At 49.3% G+C, this 20,820-nt stretch overlaps 1 protein-coding gene across 1 annotated transcript in view; it reads right to left on the bottom strand.

The window, feature by feature from the left end:
* The window catches only part of SAMD11 (sterile alpha motif domain containing 11), a 133,530-nt gene that overhangs the window by 54,789 nt on the left and 57,921 nt on the right, over positions 1-20,820 (bottom strand). Inside the window, exon 5 of the mRNA XM_054394998.1 lies at positions 8,866-8,990. Coding sequence (XP_054250973.1) covers positions 8,866-8,990 — 125 coding nt within the window. The remainder of the gene's footprint in view (positions 1-8,865; positions 8,991-20,820) is intronic.

Below are 20,820 nucleotides of genomic sequence, written 5' to 3' on the forward strand. Positions count from 1 at the left end.
CTCTTCCACGCTGGGCTTTCCCATTTTTCTTTCACCTCCCAAGACCTCCCTTTGCATTACAAAAGGATGCTGGTTGCCTCCCACACCCACAAGGCTTCAGAAGAAAGAAAAATGAACTTGAACAGAACAAGAAGAAAGGACAAGTCCTCCAGATGCAAGCCAAGAGAGTGAATGGCACTGACAGAGCCTAGACCCTGATGCAGCCTAGATAAGCAACTGTCCCTCGTGGTAAAAGGAGGTGGCTGGGTTTACAACTCCTAGATGCCCATTTGGTGCTGATTTTCTGCTCAATTTAAGGCAGCAGTTCAATAAAAGGCTTCTGGGGTTGGTTTTTTGTTGTTGTTGTTGTTGTTGGGCTTTGTTAAATGCAAACATGTCTGCATCCCAGCTCATTAGCACAGGCTCAGCAAACAGCCCTTCCCTGCACTCCTGTCTCTAGCCATTAGCCACAACATCCCTGATCCCAATTATTTTTCATCCCCAGTATCAACTCCTCTTTAGCAGATAAAAGCTCTAGGTCTCGGTGCAAAGCCAAATGAAGTCATTGGGAAGCCTTCCACGGCAGGCACACAGGATTCAAGGATAGACCCCAAGGAAAAGTGAGTCAAAAGTGATCAGCCACGGCCCCCCAGAGAGCCAACTGATCAGCCACAGCCCTCCAAGGAGCCAACTGGTCAGATCAGCTACATCCCCAAGAGAACCAACTGATCAGATCAGCCACAGCCCCCCAGAGAGCCAACTGATCAGATCAGCTACCTCCCCAAGAGAACCAATTGATCAGATCAGCCACAGCCCCCCAGAGAGCCAACTGATCAGATCAGCTACCTCCCCAAGAGAACCAATTGATCAGATCAGCCACAGCCCCCCAGAGAGCCAACTGATCAGATCAGCTACCTCCCCAAGAGAACCAACTGATCAGATCAGCTACCTCCCCAAGAGAACCAACTGATCAGATCAGCTACCTCCCCAAGAGAACCAATTGATCAGATCAGCCACAGCCCCCCAGAGAGCCAACTGGTCAGATCAGCTACACCCCCAAGAGAACCAACTGATCAGATCAGCTACACCCCCAAGAGAACCAACTGATCAGATCAGCTACATCCCCAAGAGAACCAACTGATCAGATCAGCTGCATCCCCAAGAGAACCAACTGATCAGATCAGCTACATCCCCAAGAGAACCAACTGATCAGATCAGCTACCTCCCCAAGAGAACCAACTGATCAGATCAGCTACCTCCCCAAGAGAACCAACTGATCAGATCAGCTACCTCCCCAAGAGAACCAACTGATCAGATCAGCTACATCCCCAAGAGAACCAACTGACCAGATCAGCTACCTCCCCAAGAGAACCAACTGATCAGATCAGCTACATCCCCAAGAGAACCAACTGATCAGATCAGCTACCTCCCCAAGAGAACCAACTGATCAGATCAGCTACCTCCCCAAGAGAACCAACTGATCAGATCAGCTACCTCCCCAAGAGAACCAACTGATCAGATCAGCTACCTCCCCAAGAGAACCAACTGATCAGATCAGCTACCTCCCCAAGAGAACCAACTGATCAGATCAGCTGCCTCCCCAAGAGAACCAACTGATCAGATCAGCTGCATCCCCAAGAGAACCAACTGACCAGATCAGCTGCCTCCCCAAGAGAACCAACTGATCAGATCAGCTACCTCCCCAAGAGAACCAACTGATCAGATCAGCTACATCCCCAAGAGAACCAACTGATCAGATCAGCTGCATCCCCAAGAGAACCAACTGATCAGATCAGCTGCATCCCCAAGAGAACCAACTGATCAGATCAGCTGCATCCCCAAGAGAACCAACTGATCAGATCAGCTGCATCCCCAAGAGAACCAACTGACCAGATCAGCTACATCCCCAAGAGAACCAACTGATCAGATCAGCTACACCCCCAAGAGAACCAACTGATCAGATCAGCTACATCCCCAAGAGAACCAACTGACCAGATCAGCTACATCCCCAAGAGAACCAACTGACCAGATCAGCTACATCCCCAAGAGAACCAACTGATCAGATCAGCTACATCCCCAAGAGAACCAACTGATCAGATCAGCTGCATCCCCAAGAGAACCAACTGATCAGATCAGCTACACCCCCAAGAGAACCAACTGACCAGATCAGCTACATCCCCAAGAGAACCAACTGACCAGATCAGCTACATCCCCAAGAGAACCAACTGATCAGATCAGCTACATCCCCAAGAGAACCAACTGATCAGATCAGCTGCATCCCCAAGAGAACCAACTGATCAGATCAGCTACACCCCCAAGAGAACCAACTGACCAGATCAGCTACATCCCCAAGAGAACCAACTGACCAGATCAGCTACATCCCCAAGAGAACCAACTGATCAGATCAGCTACATCCCCAAGAGAACCAACTGATCAGATCAGCTGCATCCCCAAGAGAACCAACTGATCAGATCAGCTACAGACCCGTGTGGGTGAGCTAGCAGCCTGTAGCTTTGTCAATAAAATATAAAATCCAAGACTGATTCTCAAATGTGAATCTGTTTACAGTTCACTCCTGGAATTTCTCCTTCTCCCCTGCTTAGTCAGCAGAGCATCAAGTGGAAAGGATGAGACAGAAGCATTAATGCAGAAGAACAAATCACCTCACAGAGAGATAAAGAGATGTTTTTGAGACACGTGGATGAACACTGCTTTTCCAGGACTCCAAAGCACCAAGCATCCATGGTCTCCAATGGAGCAGGACTCCTGAAGTGGGGCTCCTCGAGGGACACAGATGTCCTGTTCTCCTCATCATGACAGATGGCCACAGGAACCACTGCAGGTTAACATGCAGCTGGTCACAGTGGACACCACCACCCTGAGGCCAAAGCTCTCAGGGTTTGCCATTTCCCTGGAGATATTCAAGGTCGACCTTGATGAGGCCCTGAGCAGCCTGATCTAGTTGGAGGTGTCTCTGCTCATTGCAAAGGGGTTGGAGAAGATGACCTTTGAGGGTGCCTTCCATCACATTGACCAACCCCTAGGAAAAGCCCAAGCTTCCTGGGAACTGGGCAACATTGGAAAGCTTGGCCTTCTGCTGCTTCCCATCCCACAGGCAAAGCAGCCTCTAATCACTGGGGATGGGGTCTCAACCCCTGAGCAGTCCCAACCACCATACACAGAACCACAGCAGATCACCTGCTGTTTGGAGTGGGACCTGGCACTGCCACGTCTCTATGAAGTGCCCTCTTCCAGACAATATTCAGACATCAAACCAACTCCCTCTGATCACAAGGGGCAGAAGGAAGAGAGGGAAGCTCTACCCACCTTCCTCTAGCATCAGTGAGCCTGATTCCTCCACTTCTATCCATGCAAATAGTCCTATTGCAACTGGAAAGGCATGATATGTGGCACTGCAGAAGAGAGGGTGTTTGAGGAGAGAAAGAGGAGACATTAACAGGATTTTTTCTTGCAGGAGAGAAATTATTTAGAGCCTTGGGACCTGGACTCTACTGCAAAATGCTTCTTCAAAGCCTAAAGCAGTGTGCAAAGCACACACACACAAGGGAGCAGACACCTGCACTTTCTCTGTGAGCCATGGAACCCTGCAAGGTCTCCTCCATCCTCCCCCCACCCCAGGCACACCCTGACAGACCACATTAGCCAAACTGGATAGAGGGGATTGGCCTTGTTTACAGACACACCACTAGCTGCTTAAAGGGGCTCTAAATCCCTGTTTGATGTGCAAACCCTCAGCTTTGCTCCCCTGCCTTTGTCAAGCAGCCCTGGCTCTTGCTCAGCCTTCTGTGTGTGCCTCTCTCAATTAAGATGAAAAGCATCTCATGCCATCAGCTGCTCTCAAGGTAAGCCCCTCTGCAGTGCCAGGGCTCTGCCCTGTCTGCTGCCTTGCCTTCAGCTCAGCCATTTGGGAAGGACTTTTATATTCTCATTAGGCTCACTGCCTGCCCTCCCCTCCCACATCCACGCTCCCCTGGAGGCATCTCAGCATTCTTGCTCTACCTTTGCAGATGTTGTTAAGCCTCTTACTGAATCTCAGCAGTGCAGGCTGCCTCTGTATGTTCCAAGGGCCACTCAGACCCTGCTACATGCACTTTGCCTGCCTGCCTTCCTCCCTTTGGCAGATTACATCCCCATCTTGACTGCAATTTAATTGGCACCAAGGAAAGGATTCTCCAGTATTTTTCCACCAGTAGGACAGCAGAAAAAAAAATCAACTCCAAAGGGTCAAGAGAGGAGAGGCCATTCATGTTTCCTTGCTACACTGGGTTGGGACCTCTGGGCATCACCAAAGCTTCTTTTTTCCGGGTAGGCTTTACCTATGTTCCCCCCCAGCTGCAGTGCTTTCAACATTTCAGTGAAGTAGCTCACCAATCTTCTCTGCCAAGGGAGTATCTTCCTGCCCAAAAGCCAACCTTATCTCTCAGCAGCTGGATCAGCTAGCCCCAAAAAAGATCCAATACTGGCCAGGGGGAAGAGGAGATTTAACCTAGCAGCTGGATAGAAGCCCAGTGTGGACATCAGCATCATCTTGATCGATGAAGAGCCACCAAGATGGCAGAGAGACAAGTGCCCTGCCTTGACACTACCTTCTCTCATCCTCCACCAGAACTTTACTGCTCTTTCCATCTGTACTGGGAACCACCAACACTTGCACACTTGAAATCTGCACAAACACAGAACGGGCTAGCTAGGGACTGTGGAAACCAGCACCAGCATCTCCACTCCCAGGCACAAGAGGAGGCAGAGAAAGCAGAAGGTTGCTATTCTGAAAAGTCTGAGGACATCAGACCTTTGTGGTGGACCTAACATTCAACTCAGAGGAGAAGGAAGAACTGTGTGAGAGGATAAAATCCTAAACCAGTGAGATGGATTTCCTCAACCAGTCAAGAATTGAGAGTTAGAAACTGGGCAGCTCTTCCCAAACCCCAAGACCTCCTGGGACCTAAGGAAATCCTTAGAGATAATTGTAATGAATCTGCAGAGCCTAGAGCAGACCCAAGACACACAGGTTTGCTCCATGACTAAGAGATCTCTGTAACACCTCAAGGTCCCCAGTCTGAGACCCAGCTAACATGCATCAAACACAAATATCTCAAACACCACCAGGGCTGATGGTGGCTCCAAAGCCAATCAATAGGACAATTAGATTTTTATCAGTGCACATCTCTTGGCCACCTCCTTCTGTTGTCACTGCAAAAGCCTCAGTTACCAGCTCCAGGTCTCCAGATCTCTCACAAAGAGGTTGGAGCAGATTTTTGCTGTTGGTATTCTTCATTCCCTTTAAAGGTCCACTATCAGGGGATGCTTCAAGCATGAGCTTAGCTGTTCTTACCTAGATGTCTTGCCTCAGCACACACTGAAGCAAGGAGGACATCAACCTCATCCCACCCCCAAATCTCTCACATGCTGGGTGTATCTAGAAGCAGGCCATAAGCCACATCCAGTCCACATGGTCACAGGGGAACACCACCACTGAACTCTAGCAGAGAAGTCAGGGAGGACAAGGCAGGAAATTCAGCTCTGCTGCTTTAGGATCTTGGACAAATTTGCCTTTCTGTGTCTCAGTTGACTCCTGAACCTCTAGAGTGTACCTGAAACCCAGTGGAAGGCACTATGCATCTAGTCCAACATTTCTGATGAAGCTTTACTTGCTGGCAGCATAAGTACCTCCCTTTTAGCACTGAAACCAGCACTAAGTCCTCCCAGTTTTCATGCAAAGTGTTTGCAAAGCACTGCAGATCTCAGATTTGCCAGCCTGAATTTCTGCAGACACCAAGCTAACCAACAAGTCATGACCACCACATCAGTCCTCACCACACCCGAGTGATGCCACAGAGATTTGGTTGGGATGACCCCAGACTCTTCCTAGCTCTTTGGGCCTCACAAGATCCAAAATACAGACTGGTTTTTAGTCAGGATTGGAGCTCCTCTACCCTTATTACAAGCAGCTAATGCCCACACCAAGGTGGGTTATGACACCCACCAAGCTGGCTTATTAAATCCTTTTCTAGTCCAAACCTTGAGAGTCTTTCAGGATTGTTATTTTCTAAGTCTTTCGGCTTCTGCTGTCCCAAACTAAGCTCTTCAGCCTCTCTGTTCCCAAGTATAACCATCACTACTGACAGAAAGTGACCTGTTTTCACTTGAAAATTATCCTTAAGCTTTCCAAGGATATTAATATCAGTGCTGCTCTTCCAACCAACTGTTCCAGCAATACATCAGCCTCCTCAGCCCCTTGTGACCTGAGCATCAGCCCAGCTCTAGCTCTGAACCCTGACTCCAGGCTGACCCATCTCATAAAAGGCCCAGAACTAACTCCACACCATCATTTTCCATTAGTCTCAACCCCTCTCTGCACTTCAAAGACCATTAAAGACCCAGTAATACTTCTAATTTTCCAGTCCATGGTGTTTGAAACTGTAGCGCTGCCTCTAATCCTGGTTTTAACTATAAATCAGTGAACTCCTTCTCACAGAATTAATCATAAACCAACCAACTCTGCCAACTTCAAACCTCTTTTTAACCCCGTGGGCCCCACAATGAGCAAATCTCTTCCACTTGTGCTGCCCTTGTCCTCAATCCTCTGCTCAGCCTCAGCCATAGCCAGGAAGCCACAGACACTTGGAGCTTTTGGAGGGTGAGGTCCTCATAACCCAAATCCACAGTGTTGTACAAAGAGCAGACAGCTGGGGACATGTTTCTGTTTCCCTTACTGTTGTAATTAAATGCTTTAAGCAACAGCCTTCAGCCCAGCCCAGCACTAAACTCTCCTCAAATTAGCCATGCAGCAGTTAGTTGGACCATCCTCCCCTTCCACCCCTGCCAGGACAAACAAACAGATCCAAGACATAAACCAAACAATTGGCATCAGCTACAGATCCCAGCACATTCTGTTTCAGCTCCCTAGACTTGCATGTCCAGGAGGTGGTGACATTGGTACCAGCTGAGCACATGCTCTGAAGTCAGAGCTGGCAGGTTCTGCGTGGACTTTGGCAACTGAGTCTTCCCTTACTCAAACAAGTATGTAGTGGAGTGAGCTGGCTCCAGGAAGCAGGGAAAAGATCCAAGTGACCCTGTGGAGATGGGACAATGCCCTCTCTCCCTTTAGATACCTCATCCCTTCACTGGTCAATTCTTGTTAGACACACCAAATCGATCATGTCCTTAAAAAAAAAAAAAATCACAGAATCATTGAGGTTGGAAAAGACCTCTATGATCATCCAGTCCAAACATCAACCCAACCCCACCATGGCCATTAAGCCATGTCCTGAAGTGCCACATCCAAGGATGGTGGCTTCACCACCTCCCTGGGCAGCCTGTTCCAATGCTTGATCAAATCTCTGTCAGTTGTTTGCTGACCTCTTCGTTTTCACTGCTCAGACTTCCACTGAGGTCACAGCCAAGCACTGGGGGCCTCACTGCTACCACATGTGTGCAGTGCCTATGTTTTGTGTTTCTTAGTGGTTTTATGGTTAAGAAGCTAAGCAGAGAACCTCAAATTGAAATTCTAGCAAGGAAGAACAAGGACTTCTCCATCTAACCTTTTCTACTGCTTAACACTGAAGAGAATGAATTTCTGGAATGCTATGGATTCTCAGAGGCTTTCAGCCACGTTGATCAAGCCCAGCAGTTTCTCTCTAAAGCCAACACCACTAAAATCCATTTTAACATACAGGGTCAGCTCAGACAGAAAAATGTCTCTCTGGCCAGTTTGGCTCTGAGCTGTGTAGGAGAAGGGGCTGTGGAGTTGGATTAATGAAGAGAATATGGAGAGTCAGCTGTGAAAGCCAAGACTGGGAGCTGCCTATGGCTGCTGCTTTGCAGACAGACCATAATTCCCCAGCTCACCACAACACCACCTGTAAGGGACTGAACATTTTACTGCCAAAGCAGTCACACCAAGTTTCACTACAGGCAGAAGGAACTCTACTGGAAAGGGGCTCAAACCTCCTGCAAAAGCCAAACCTGTTGTGGCACTGAACAGCCTCCCAAAGAGGCTGCTGTGGTACCTTCAGGTTCAGGGTTAAGTTACAGAATTAACAGAATGACTTAAAAGAAAACAGGAACAAAACCACCAAAGGAAGGAGCTTCAGGAGAGACCTCCATCAAATAACATGCAGAGAGAGATCCACCTCTGCTTTGGAAGGACAGGGATCATGAGCCTCATCCCCAGTTTCTCCTCAACTTTAATCTACAATCAACAGCAAACCACAGATTCTGCAAACAGATCTCCATTGCCTCCCTTGTTGACTGATGCCAATCTATCACCAAAGCATCCTTGCCCACAGCTCCCTTACTGACATCCAGAGAGGCAGCTCCTAGAGAAGCATTTCTGACTTCACCACATTACCTTGAAATCAGATTAATTCCTCCAGAAAAACAACAACAACAGAAAAAAAAAAAAGGAAGCCAGGTAGCACTAACAAAACCAAACAATCAGGCTCACAAAGGAGCTGGCAGGCAGAGAGGCAGCACAGGGAACCTCTGATTAATGAAATTACAAATCCAGCCATGCTCTCTGCAAGGCCTTTCTGCTTCACTTGACACCAACCCTGGGGACATTTCACTTCTTTGCTGGCACAAGCTCCTTCGCCAGTAGTGTAACACAGACCACTAGATTTGAGCATAACACAGGGCTGAGATCTCAAAAGGACTTTTAACATCACCATGAAATCCTTTCCACGTTCATCTTCGGACAGAACGTTAAAAGCCTTCATCGAGCTCGCTCCGGAAAAAGCTCAACGCAACCAGGCAGAGGGGGGGAAAAAGCCCAAACTGCTGAAAAACCAAATAGATGAGGGAAGTGAAAGAGAGAGGAGAGAAGTCAACAAACCCAAACCAGCAGGACCTGCTCCAGCTGCTTACCTGCTGCTCCCAAGCCAACGTCGATGCTGTTCCTCTTGAATTCACAGCGGCTCTGGGTCTCTGGCATAACGAGCTGCCGGCTCTGGTGCAGGTTGGAGATGATAGTGGAAAGGTCGTTATCACGGCTGCAACAGAGCAGAAAAGCACCAAGTTAAGGAAATCCTATTTGCCACCACATCACTGATGTTGTGTGTGTGTGTGCACAAGATTCTTTTGTTTGTCCCTGACGCAGCTGTACTTCAAGCAACAATTTCTTTTTCCTCCCCCCACCACCACCTCCTACCCATCGGGTTCCTAGGTAACCTCCTCTAAGTTTTGGGGAGCTAAGCACTTCCCAAACAGTGCTCTCATTTCCCATCAAAGGGCTCTGCAGCTGCCAGAGCTCCCAATTTCAGTTTTGCCAGATATAACTTGCGTGGGCCAGAACTTACATCTCAGATGGAAAAACTGAAAGTGTAGGAATTGGCAGATCTCATCCAGAATTAATAGGAAACTTGAACTGAAAGAACTGATAGTTTTCAATCAGTTGCCACCCTTCTATTCTTAAACACAAACTGTGAAGTTTTTTTCCATTCCATCACTGCTGGACCACAAAACTCCTTTTATTTACTTGAATAACCATTTCTCTTGAGTTTTCATTTTCCTTTTTTTTTTTTTTTTAAAGACAACCCCCCCCAGCAGCAGTGTTACTCAGAGCTGAGGGTACAGATTTTGTAGTAACAAAACTCATTTTCAACTCTTTAAGAGATCCTGAAACAATGCTCTCTTCCTTCTGGGAAAAGAGAATGCATTAGAGCAGTTCAGCATTATTTTGCCTGTTATCCTAGCATCAGCTTTGCTGCTAAGTAGGCTAAGTTTAGTCTTTTTTTACCTCTTTCTTCTCTGAAGAGGGAGAACACAAAAAAGGCATTGACTGTAGCAGATACTGCAGTTCAGCTGGCAAATGTTTTTGCTTGCAAACCCTTTCTCCACTTGCAAAATATTTCTGAATAAATGAGATACAAACATTGAGGAGGGAGAGCAAGCTAAAAACATAGACATGATGCTGAATGAAGTGCTGGAATCTCTCTGCCTTTTGTTTGCACTGTATCCTTCTAGCACAAGGTGCTTGCCCCAAGCTAAGTGTGGCTATTCTCCTTCCTCCCCTCTTTCCAAATGGAAGAGGACAGCCAGAAAAACTGGAGACACAAATAAATAAATAAAAGATAGCAGAAATCTTGCCCTCCCTTCCCATATCCACAGCCTCTACTCCTATCCCCATCCCTCCCATCCTCTACTCACGTGACAAGAGCACCCACTCTGTGCTGTGGGGACACACAGCTCATGACCACCACCTCGGTGGTGTGGAGCAGTGTCCTCACCTGGGACCAGCAGGACAACCCAGAGGGTGCATTATCTGCAGAATCACCTAGCAATGATCTTCCTTTAAATATCTCCCCTCTTATCCTCCCCCACCCCCCTCACCTCCTCCCCCACCTGCTGCACCCCCCACCTCCTGGCTCCCAGGAGCAGATCTGCTCAGATGCTGCAGGAGCCCATCCCTGGTGCAGGAGCAGGGGCTAAGCTGTCGTCTAGCTCCCTGCTAATCAGATAAGTTTATGACAGAAAGTCTTTAGACAGAGATACTTTCAGCGGCCGTCTGGCTCCAGATTTTCACAAGATGCGAGCAGACAAACCCAGGCTCTCATTTCAGCAGCTGCTGGCATCTTCCCTGCTGCTTCCCCCCCCCAACACCCCTACCCCACCCCTGAGCTAGGATGCTGGGATCCCAAAGCCTCTGAGCACCCAGTGCCATCCTTCCTCTGCTAAACCAGTCCAGATTCCTCCTTATGCAAGCAGAAGGCTAATTACTTAAGCAAGCCCACAGGTGAGTGGGAAGCCCATTTCTCCTGTGCCAAGCAGTTTTGGGTCTTATCCTCCTTTAGCTGCCACCTTTAAGATGCATTATGCAAACATTTTGGTGTCTTAAGTCATTTATGGGATTAATGTGAAGTGATTATCAGTTCTTTTTAATCATGCCAATCAATAACTGGATGTCAGGGACAGAGGACAAATGCAGATAAACGCTGCCATCAGCACAACGCCGGGGAAAGGGCGGGGGAGAAGAGCCAGGAGTGCAGGGGGAGAAAGGCAGGGAGTAGGAAGAGAAAAATGGGATAATTACATCTTTGCATTTGCGGAGTGCCCTGCATCCCAATCGAGCCCAAAGCACCTCTGATATGTAAACAGGTTAAGAGAGTTGGGAGAAGGAATTGTTTCACCCACCACTAAAAATGCAGCTGCCTCTCTTGCTGCTGAGGAGCAGAGCAGCTCCCTAACACAACTTGATCCTGCAAAACGCAGAAAGAGTGGAGAGCACCAAGACACAGCCACCCAAAACTAAAGCCAGGGGGCCTAGGTGGAAGGAAACATCACCACAGCAGAAGTGCTGTTTTTCTTCCCACCAAAATCCTGTGTGTTCAAGAGATTTCACAGGCCTTGAAAATGAAAATCATCATGCATGCAAAGGTGCATTAGCAAGTCATGACTCCACTCATGAGCAGATATCACAGGGCTGAGAGGTGCTCTACAGGCTTTGAATCCAACTCAAGTCTACCCACACAATCAGGCAGGATCCCAGAAAAAGATTGCTTTGCTGGAATACTTCTGCAGAAGGCAAACTGAACACCAAGGTGACATTCAGAGGAAAAAAAAAGACTACAGGGATAAAGCAAACAGGCTGAGAGAGCTTTTAACACATCAAACTGCCCCCAGGAGTTGTTCCCTCTGCCTTAGTGCATGGAAGGATTGAAGCAGAGGTTGCCTTGTTGTTCCAGGCTTGTCCTACATGTGGCACAAAGGGCTCAGAGTTGGGGCTCAGTCTTAGCAGAAGAAAAGAGAGGGGATGTGAACCAGAGCTCCTCGTGAGAAGCTGAGCTACCTGTCTGCAGAGGTGAAGGCCACCTGCACTTTTCAATGACAAACTGATGCCAGCAAATGCAGCTCCACACAGCTACAGCCAGGATCCAGACATTGTGAGGACCCTTTGCTAAGGGACACACTTGTAAGGGACTCTGTGGAGTCTCCATCTCTGCAGAGATTCCAAACCCACGTGGATATTGTGACCCAGGGCAACCTGCTCTGGGTGACCCTGCTTTAGCAGGAGAGTTGGAGGATCATTTTCTAGCTTCTAGTGTCTCTTACAGAGAGTGCTCCATCCTCAGCACCCATCCTAACTCCATGACTCCAGAGACAGTACAGGCAGGCACAGCAGCTCTCACATGCACAGCTGCAATTCTGCTTTGCAGCCATTCTTGCCAACAGAACTGGCACATAGGAGGTTCCAAATATACATAAGGAAAAAATTCTTCACTTTGAGGGTGGCAGATCACTGGAACAGGTTGCCCAGAGAGGCTGTGGGGTCTCTCTGGAGATATTCCAAACCCACCTGGATGTGTTCCTGTGTGATTTACTCGAGGGAATCCTGCTCCAGATGATCTTTTGAGGTCCCTTCCAACCCCTAACACTCTGTGATTCTGTGTCTAGGTGATTCCCAGAAGCCCCTTCCAAACCCCATTCTTTCATTCTATCACTAAAGATCCTTCCTCTACAGGGAACAGAACAGGCAAAAGACTACCCAGCTTGCAGCAGCTCAGGTCAAGCTCCAGAACATGCATTTTGGGGATCCCAACATACGTAACACAGGTGTGGTGCTGAGGGACACAGTTCAGGGGTAGTGGTGGGATTGGGAGCTCCAGGTGAGTGGTTGGACTCGAAGGTCTCAAAGGTCTCTTCCAACCTCAACACTTCCATGTGGTTATACCTAAACACTTGGCAGTTTGGCACAGCAACTAACACAACTGAAGCCTAAGGAAAGCTGCAATGGCACTGACAGCATCATCCCCTCCAAAGTCCTCACCAGCAAAGGCATGAAGGAGACCAGTCCTTACCAGGGAGAGATTCCCCCCACCCACATCTGTGTGCTGAAGCCACTAACTCCCCCCAGGTGCTCACTTGCAGCCCCAGCAGGGCAGAGTCAAGCTCTGCTCCTGCTTTGTCTTGCCTCCCAGCCTCTGCTGGGTGCCTGCTAATGCAGGCAGGGCTGGGCCATGCAGTGCCACATGCACACACAATCAGATTAAAGGTCTGATCCCTTCCAGTAGCATAATATTATATTTTAAAAACCGGATTAGAGAGAAGGGGGCTTGAGCAAGATACAGATCTCCTGAAAGGTCAAGGAGGAGACAAATAGCCTTCTGTAGGGCTGCAGGTTGCCATGGCAACATTCAGTTTGCATGGGGTTTGGTAATTAATGGTTTGGGGACCTGCAGTAACACAGGTATGCTTCCAGGCAGCTGGGGAACATCTTCTGAGGCATGGCTAAGGCACTGCCATCTCAGAGCAGCAAGTTCTGCTCTAGCAGTAAAATGAAGGGTAGGAAACTGAGTTCTTACTGTCAGGGGAGCCTGCTTTAGCAGAGGGTTGGACTAGATGATCTCCAGAGGTCCCCTCCAACCCCTATCACATTGGGATTCTGGGATTTGAGGGCAAAGCCAATTTGCTTTCAAACTGGGAAGCGTCACTCAGTGCTGCTCACAGTCCCATGAGATCTTCCTGAACACTCCTCACCATGAGAGCAGGGAGACATTGCAATCACCTCCCAAGGGAAGCAGTGGATTCCCTTACAGTGGACAGTTTTAAGACTCAGCTTGCCAGGGTGCTGGGCCAGCTCAGTGCATCTCCACTCTCACCTCCAAAGGTTGGAGCAGATGACCCTTGAGGTCCCTTCCAACCTGGCATTCTATGGTTCTTCTGAGACCTGGCTCAGGATGAGGGAAGCTCTGACCACAAGGCACATTCTTCAGGTGTTTTGCTACTTTGGTGGGAAAAAAGAGCTTGTAGATTTTTGAGCCTCCACTTCAAACCCCAACACACATTTACCCTAAATGCACAAGGCTAACATCCGCCCTTGTCCTCTGTCTGAACAATGACTCTAAACATGTCTAGTGAAGCCAAACCCCTGTTGCTGCTCTCTCTCTCACAGCTGATGAGCTGCTGCTCATTCTCTGTTTGAATCCACTGTCCTGTTTTTGCAACATCAGTGAGCAGCTGTGGAGGGGAGTAAAAGGTTAAAAAACCCACGAGGCTCTCGTGTGGCAAAGAAGTGTGTGATGACTGCTGATAAAGAAGTGAGATCCCAGCCTGACTTAGATGTCTCTCTTACTCAGAAAGAAACTTCAGTGGCTGAAGCTTCATCCCTGCAAGAGTTTAAGACCAGGCTGGATGAGGCTTTTGAGCAACCTGGTCTAGTAGGAGGTATCCCTGCCAATGGTAGAGGGCTTGAAACTTGATCATCTCTAAGGTCCCTTCCAACTCAAGCCATTCTATGAAAGGTAGCAGCCCTGTAGCCCTCCAGGCCAAGTCTGCAGCTTTGAGAACAGTGCCACAGACCTTGTCATGAACCTGGCCTCCTAAGGGAGACAATTCAACAAGGAGTAAAGCTGGCAGTGGGGATGTGTGCTTGGTGGTTTCTGTGCTCCACACAGCACTGGGGAAGCAGGCATCCCACCAAAGATGCCATGCATCATAGAATCAACCAGGTTGGAAGAGACCTCCAAGATCCTCCAGTCCAACCTATCCCCCAGCCCTATCCAATCACCCAGACCATGGCACTAAGAGCCTCATCCAGGCTTCTCTTGAACACCTCCAGGGATGGTGACTCCACCACCTCCCTGGGCAGCACATCCCAATGGCAATCACCCTCTCTGTGAAGAACTTCCTCCTCACATCCAGCCTAGACCTCCCCTAGCACAGCTTGAGACTGTGTCCTCTTGTTCTGCTGCTGCTTGCCTGGGAGCAGAGCCCAACCCCCACCTGGCTACAATCTCCCCTCAAGGAGTCGTAGACAGCAATGAGGTCTGCCCTGAGCCTCCTCTTCTCCAGGCTAAACACCCCCAGCTCCTTCAGCCTCTCCTTACAGGATTTGTGCCCCAGACCCCTCCCCAGCTTCATTGCCCTTCTCTGGACACCTTCCAGCACCTCAACATCTCTCTTGAATTGAGGAGCCCAGAACTGGACACAAGACTCAAGGTGTGTCCTGACCAGAGCTGAGCACAGGGCAGAATAACCTCCCTGGTCCTGCTGGCTGCACTATTGCTGATCCAGGCCAGGATGCCATCTATCCTGCCTTCTCCTTGCTGATTTATCCTAGGCTTTTGCAAGCTGCTTTCCATCCAAACAGGATTCCTGCTCTGCCACTAGGCTCTGTGCTGCTGCCAACAGCAACAGTTGGCCAAGTGGCTGGATATTATCATGGCTTGGGCAATTTTCAAATCCTCATGAAAAGAGGGCACAAGAGCAGCAGATCCACTTACCAGGGATGCAGGAAAGCTGTGGCAAGGGTTTTGCCTAAGCCACAGCCAACTGAGCAGCTCACTGGTGCACCACAACTCAGGCCATGCATGCTGCAAGCAGCAACTACAAAGCTCTCAGTCCCAGTGGTTTCTTTACCTGGATGTAACACAAAAAGGAAGCTGCTCCCTAACTAAATGGCCATCTGCCCTTGGAGGCTCTTTCTGCCAACACCTGACCTGTCACAGTGGCAATCACAGCAAAGGGGAGGTTTAGGCTGGATGTTAGGAAGCAATTCTTCCCAGCAAGAGTGATTGGCCACTGGGATGGGCTGCCCAGGGAGGTGGTGGAGTCACCATCCCTGAAGTGTTTAAAATAAGACTGGATGAGGCACTCAGCACCATGGATTAGTTGACTATATGGTGCTGGGTGATAGGTTGGACTAGATGATCTTGAAGGTCATTTCTAACCTGGTTAATTCTGTGATTCTGTGAAAGTGCAGCACAGCAAAGGAGGTTTATGCTGCAGGATCCATGCCAGGTCTAGGAGACAACAACAAAAAGCCTTCCTCGACCTAAAAGCCTCACACCCAAACCCAGTGAACAGTGGTGCAGGAATCTGGGAGTGTAGTCAGGACACCATGGATAACTCTGCAGCTCTGATGGTCCAGAATTCTCTGGTCTGAGAAGCCTGCTCTGCAAAGCAGCAATGAGATGTACTAATAACTACTGGCTGCAAAAATCACCACTGGAGGAGAACACAACCACCTTGCTAATGTCTCCAGGAATGTTTTGATAGCTGCACTGTCTATGTTTAATGGAACTAACTGAGTCCTCTGTCTCCTCCAAAGCTGGTTGCTCTGATGAGACTTTCTGTAATGGCAGTATAATGGTCCACCAGTGGTCATTTGATAGCTGCTGCCAGGAAAAGGCACTCATGGGGAGAGGCAGTCACAGCAGCTGGTGGTGTCTGTCGGGACAGGATGCCACAGTCATGCACTGACTCACTGGTGGAGTCCACACAGAAGCACCTGCAGCACAGCAGCTGACCAGCAGCACTGGCATCTCTGGCACAGGCTGCAGCAGCAGCAGCATCTGGTCTGGCTAGGAGCCACAACCCAGGCTCAAGGAAGAAGTCTATCACAGGGACTGCCACTGAACTGGCAGGTTTGCTAACTGTGGCCATCCCTTGGGATGCACAAATGAATTAGGAGCAAGCCCTTTCAGGGGAGCTGTGGTGAGCAGACATGCAGCAATCCTCTGTGACTGACTTCTGGGAACAATCATTTTTTTCTTGTTTTTTTTTTTTTGAGCAACATCTGCACCATAAGCCTCTGACTGGCAGCGTCTGAAGCCAGAAGCCATTGCTGCAAGGCCCCTTTCTGGTCTTGTCTTGTCCTCTGGTCATCACACTGACCAGAATTTGAACCCTGCCTTCAGTCAACACTCCTCAGTCTCAAATATCCCCCAAGAACAAACTAGTCCCTTCCATCTGCAGAGAGCCACCTTCCCAGCCTGCTTCCGGAGCCAGCCCTGCCAGCACGTTCAGCACACACTGACTTCCAGAGGAGACCAGACAAATGGGGCAGACACCTCAGTCTCCTGGCCCCTTAAGTGCTGGAAAGCAGAGAGCTGCTGCCAAAAGCCTGGGCTGCCCTGCCCCTGCAGCACACCTGAGTGGAGCTGTACCACCCTTGAGACTCTCGGGAGGTGACAGCTTCCACTGCTGGTGAACCCAAGCCGGATCCAGACTGGGAGCAATACCTTTTAAATGTGTTTCATTTACAGACATTAGCAGCAACTGCATCTTTAACAAGGAGAAGGATGAGGAGACTAATGGATGGAGACAATTAACCAAAATATAAATCAGTGTCAGAGTCTCTGCAGCCAGCAGAGGCAGCCAGGCGCCCGCAGGCTCTGGTGGCTCTTACAGCATGCTGCTCAAAGTGACTGCAAAGAGTGACTGCAGAGAGGGGGAGGGAGAGGGGAAGGAGAAAATTTGGTCAAAATTATGGTCAGGAGTGGCTGCCTCCCCTCTGTTTGCTGCAAAATAAGGAGGCAGCAGCAACAGTGACCTCAGTGCAAATGCCATGCCCCATCCTCCTCACAGGGAGAGCCAGAGCGAGCCCTGCATGCCTCTTAGAGACTGTCCATCCTGCTGGCACCTCTGCCCATGCCCCTGAGCAGCAAAATCACAGAGAGCAACCTTCCAGTGCTCAATACCAGGCATACAGAAGAACAGCTCACTCTGCAGAGGAGGTATTTCACCTGTGGTGCAGCACCACTCAGCAGTACACCCAAAGAAAAGGCTGCTCCAGCTCCAGTGGTTTGAATATTTAGCATGAATTTGAAACTCAAGCTGTTGTTTTTCTGCTCCAATTTCCTGGCCAGACTTTGCTGGCATGGCAGTTAACCACTTTGTGCTGCTGTGCTCCACACACACACACACACAGAGGGATGAACAGGGGCACTGTGTGAGTGGGAAGCATTAGACACCAAGAAGCAACCTGGTAGTTCAGCAAGAGGAGTTCCAGATATAGCTGAGCTAAAAAAGAGGGAGTTGATATTCTCAGGAGACGCAGGATTGCACAGATCCAGAAACTGCAAGACAGCTGAGGAAATGGTGAATTAATTTAGCACCAAACTGGGGTAAACTCTTTGCCTAATTCTTCATCAAATCAAAGGTAAACTAGGAAAACCCAGGCCAAAATGCAGGAAGGGAGGCAAAGCAGGAGATTGATGCCAGGTCTGGAAGAGAGTGAGAGCTTCAAGAAATGTAGCATAGGAAGAAATAAAACCAAAAAATATATCTTTTTAAATATGTTTCCCTGGCTCTCCATCCCCTTAACGATCCCCCAGTAAGTGCAGAGATTATATTAAATTTTACTGATCAATACAGCTGCCATCAAACTGTCCCAACCCTCTGCCCCTCCCTGCAATAAAGAACAAAAAATCCAATATGCAAAAGGAGGAATGGCAGGGCTGGCAGAAGGCAAGAGAGACAAGGACATTGATGGAGGTAGGGTGAGTGGAGATCAGCAAAGGTGTGTGCCCAGGCAGCCTCCTGGGTCACCCTGAGGGATTCTGCTCCTTCCTCACCCTCAGCCTGACTCCACACAAGTCCCCTTCAAGAATCTGTTTCAGTGGTACTCCCTGCTCAGCTTAACAGATCCACAGCCTCTGTTTACTCTCCAGGGACTTCCTTTTACATCCCCTATGCACCCATTCCAGGAACCTGTCTGGCCAGGTGGACACACCAGGAATGGTTATGGAATCATAGGAATTGCTTCAGTTAGAGAAGAGCTCTAAGATCACCAGGTCCAACCATCACCCTAACACCACCATGCCCACTAACCACATCTGCACATGTTGTTAACACCTCCAGGGATGGTGACTCCACCACCTCCCTCCCTGGGCAGCCTGTTCCAATGCCTGACCAGTCTTGCAGGAAAGGAAATTTTTCTTCATCTCCAACCTAAGCCTCCCCTGGTGCAACTTGAGGCCATTTCCTCTCATCCCACCATTACTTCCTTGGGAAAAAGAGACCAACACCTACCTAACTCCAACCTTCTTTCAGAGAGCTGCAGAGAGTAAGAAGGTCTCCCCTCAGCCTCCTTTTCTGCAGGCTAAACAACCCCAGTTCCTTCAGCTGCTCCTCATGAGATTTGTTCTCCACAACCTTCAGCTGCTCCTCATAAGCTTTGCCCTCCAGACCTCTCAGCTGCTCCTCATCAGCTTTGCTCTCCAGACCCTTCAGCTGTTCCTTCTAAGATTGGTTCTCCAGACCCTTCCCAGCCTTGTTGCTCTTCCCAAAGCAAAGAGCACTTTCAATGCTAAGAGACTTTGCACCTCTAAGGAGATGACAACATACCAGAACCTGCAGAAACTTGGGGGTCTTTTTCCCCTCTTCTCTATCAACTTCCTCTTCCTTCTCCTCCCCACCTCCCCAGCAGACAAGCTTCTGGTGCCTGGATCAAACCAGTGTCACCACCAGACTCTTGTCAGAGTCATTTAGCACCAGGCAGACAGTGTGAGAGTGTGGCTCAGGGCAACCCAAAGTGGAGCACACACCCAGGGACAGGACCAGCATGTAAATCAGCCAGCAACTGTGTGAAGGGAATAATGAGTTTTTTATGGAAGCCATTAAAAGGAAAACCCAGATTGGGCTATAAATACTGCTGCATCATTACAGCTCTGAGAAACAACCTTATGTAACAGCACAGCTCTGCAGGAATGGCAGGGCTGGGGTCAACCAACCACCCAAAGGTTCTCCTATTTTTTTCTTCTTTTTAGCCAGCTTTTGGGTTGTTTTGTTTTTTTTTTTAAAGCCCAGAACAAAAGTGGTCACTGATTTCCAAAGGGATATGTGCACTCAGGTCCAGCCCTTGGGGAAAAAAAAAAATTACTCCCTGCTATGTGTAAATCTGAGGCTCATTAAAAGGATCCAGAAAGGCAGAGGTGAGGCTTGGGATTGCTGCTTCAAGACAAATACCTGACCACATCTCCCACATCAAATGCCACCAACAGCACTGCTTCTCCCTCCACCTGCAGTGTCCAGCCACTGTGGGCTCTTTAATCACACATTCATTGATTTTAAGCCCCAGAAGGGACTGTTCTATCTCCCTTGCCTGACCTCCTGCACACAACCTGTCAGGAAATCACCCTCCTGTGCTCCCAGTTAGTAGAGGCTGCTCAGAATGACAAACCTGTGTCTGTGCCCAGCAGGGAGCAAAGAGAAACCCTCCAGCTCCAAACCCCAACCACACTGAACTGAGTGCTCTGGGTGGAAAAGCAGCTGGTTTATTCCCAAGGATTGATGAATCCTCTCAGCTTCTTCCTTACTACTAGGTGGAACTTTGCCACCCAGAGGTGAAAAAAAAAAAAAAAGCACATTTCACCAGGTGCCCACTCTGACTCCCTGCCAGCCCTGCAGCACCACACCAGCACAGGATTAACCACCCTGCTGCCTGGCAAAGCCTGAGAGTCATCTTGGGGAGAAGAGATTCTGCAAAATGACTTTCTCCTCAGCGTGTCTTGGTTTGCCCTGCCATAGCCTTTGAGTGCCAGAGGTCCTTGAGCAGCCAGGCAAGGTCACTGCCTCTGCCACTCCCAGGCAGTAAAACCCAGGGTGACTGAGTCAGCAGAAAGAGAGGAGGGCTGTGGATCAGGGAAAGCTCCCAGCTCAGACCGCTCAAAGGCTCTTCCCCTCCCCTCCCTCTCTCCTGCTTGCCACCTTGCACACAGCTCAAACCATCCAGCAGCATCTCCCTCAGCACACAGCCAATACCTTCCCTCTCAGGCTGGTGGTGGACAGAAGAGCCAGAGCAGGATAAGACATAAAGCTGGGCACGGGAGGATTTGGGTCAAGGATTTGAAGGCTCTCATCAGGTGACTAACAAGAGAAGTGGATGGGGCTGGGAGGGGGGTGCCAGGGGGAGCAGCAGAGTTTGCTGCACTGTTAAACAACAGGCAGCATGACCTGCTGACAGGCTGTGTCACTTCTCCATCAGAGACAGGCAGATAAGCCCCAGGCAAAGAAGCTGGATGCAAGCAAGCATATGTATGAGCAGCTCTGAGGGGCAGAGGGGCTGCGTCCTTCCTCCAGACCTCTCTGTGCCTTACCTCC

The sequence above is a fragment of the Indicator indicator genome, chromosome 32 (assembly GCF_027791375.1).
Source record: "Indicator indicator isolate 239-I01 chromosome 32, UM_Iind_1.1, whole genome shotgun sequence".
Classification (NCBI taxonomy): Eukaryota; Metazoa; Chordata; class Aves; order Piciformes; family Indicatoridae; genus Indicator; species Indicator indicator.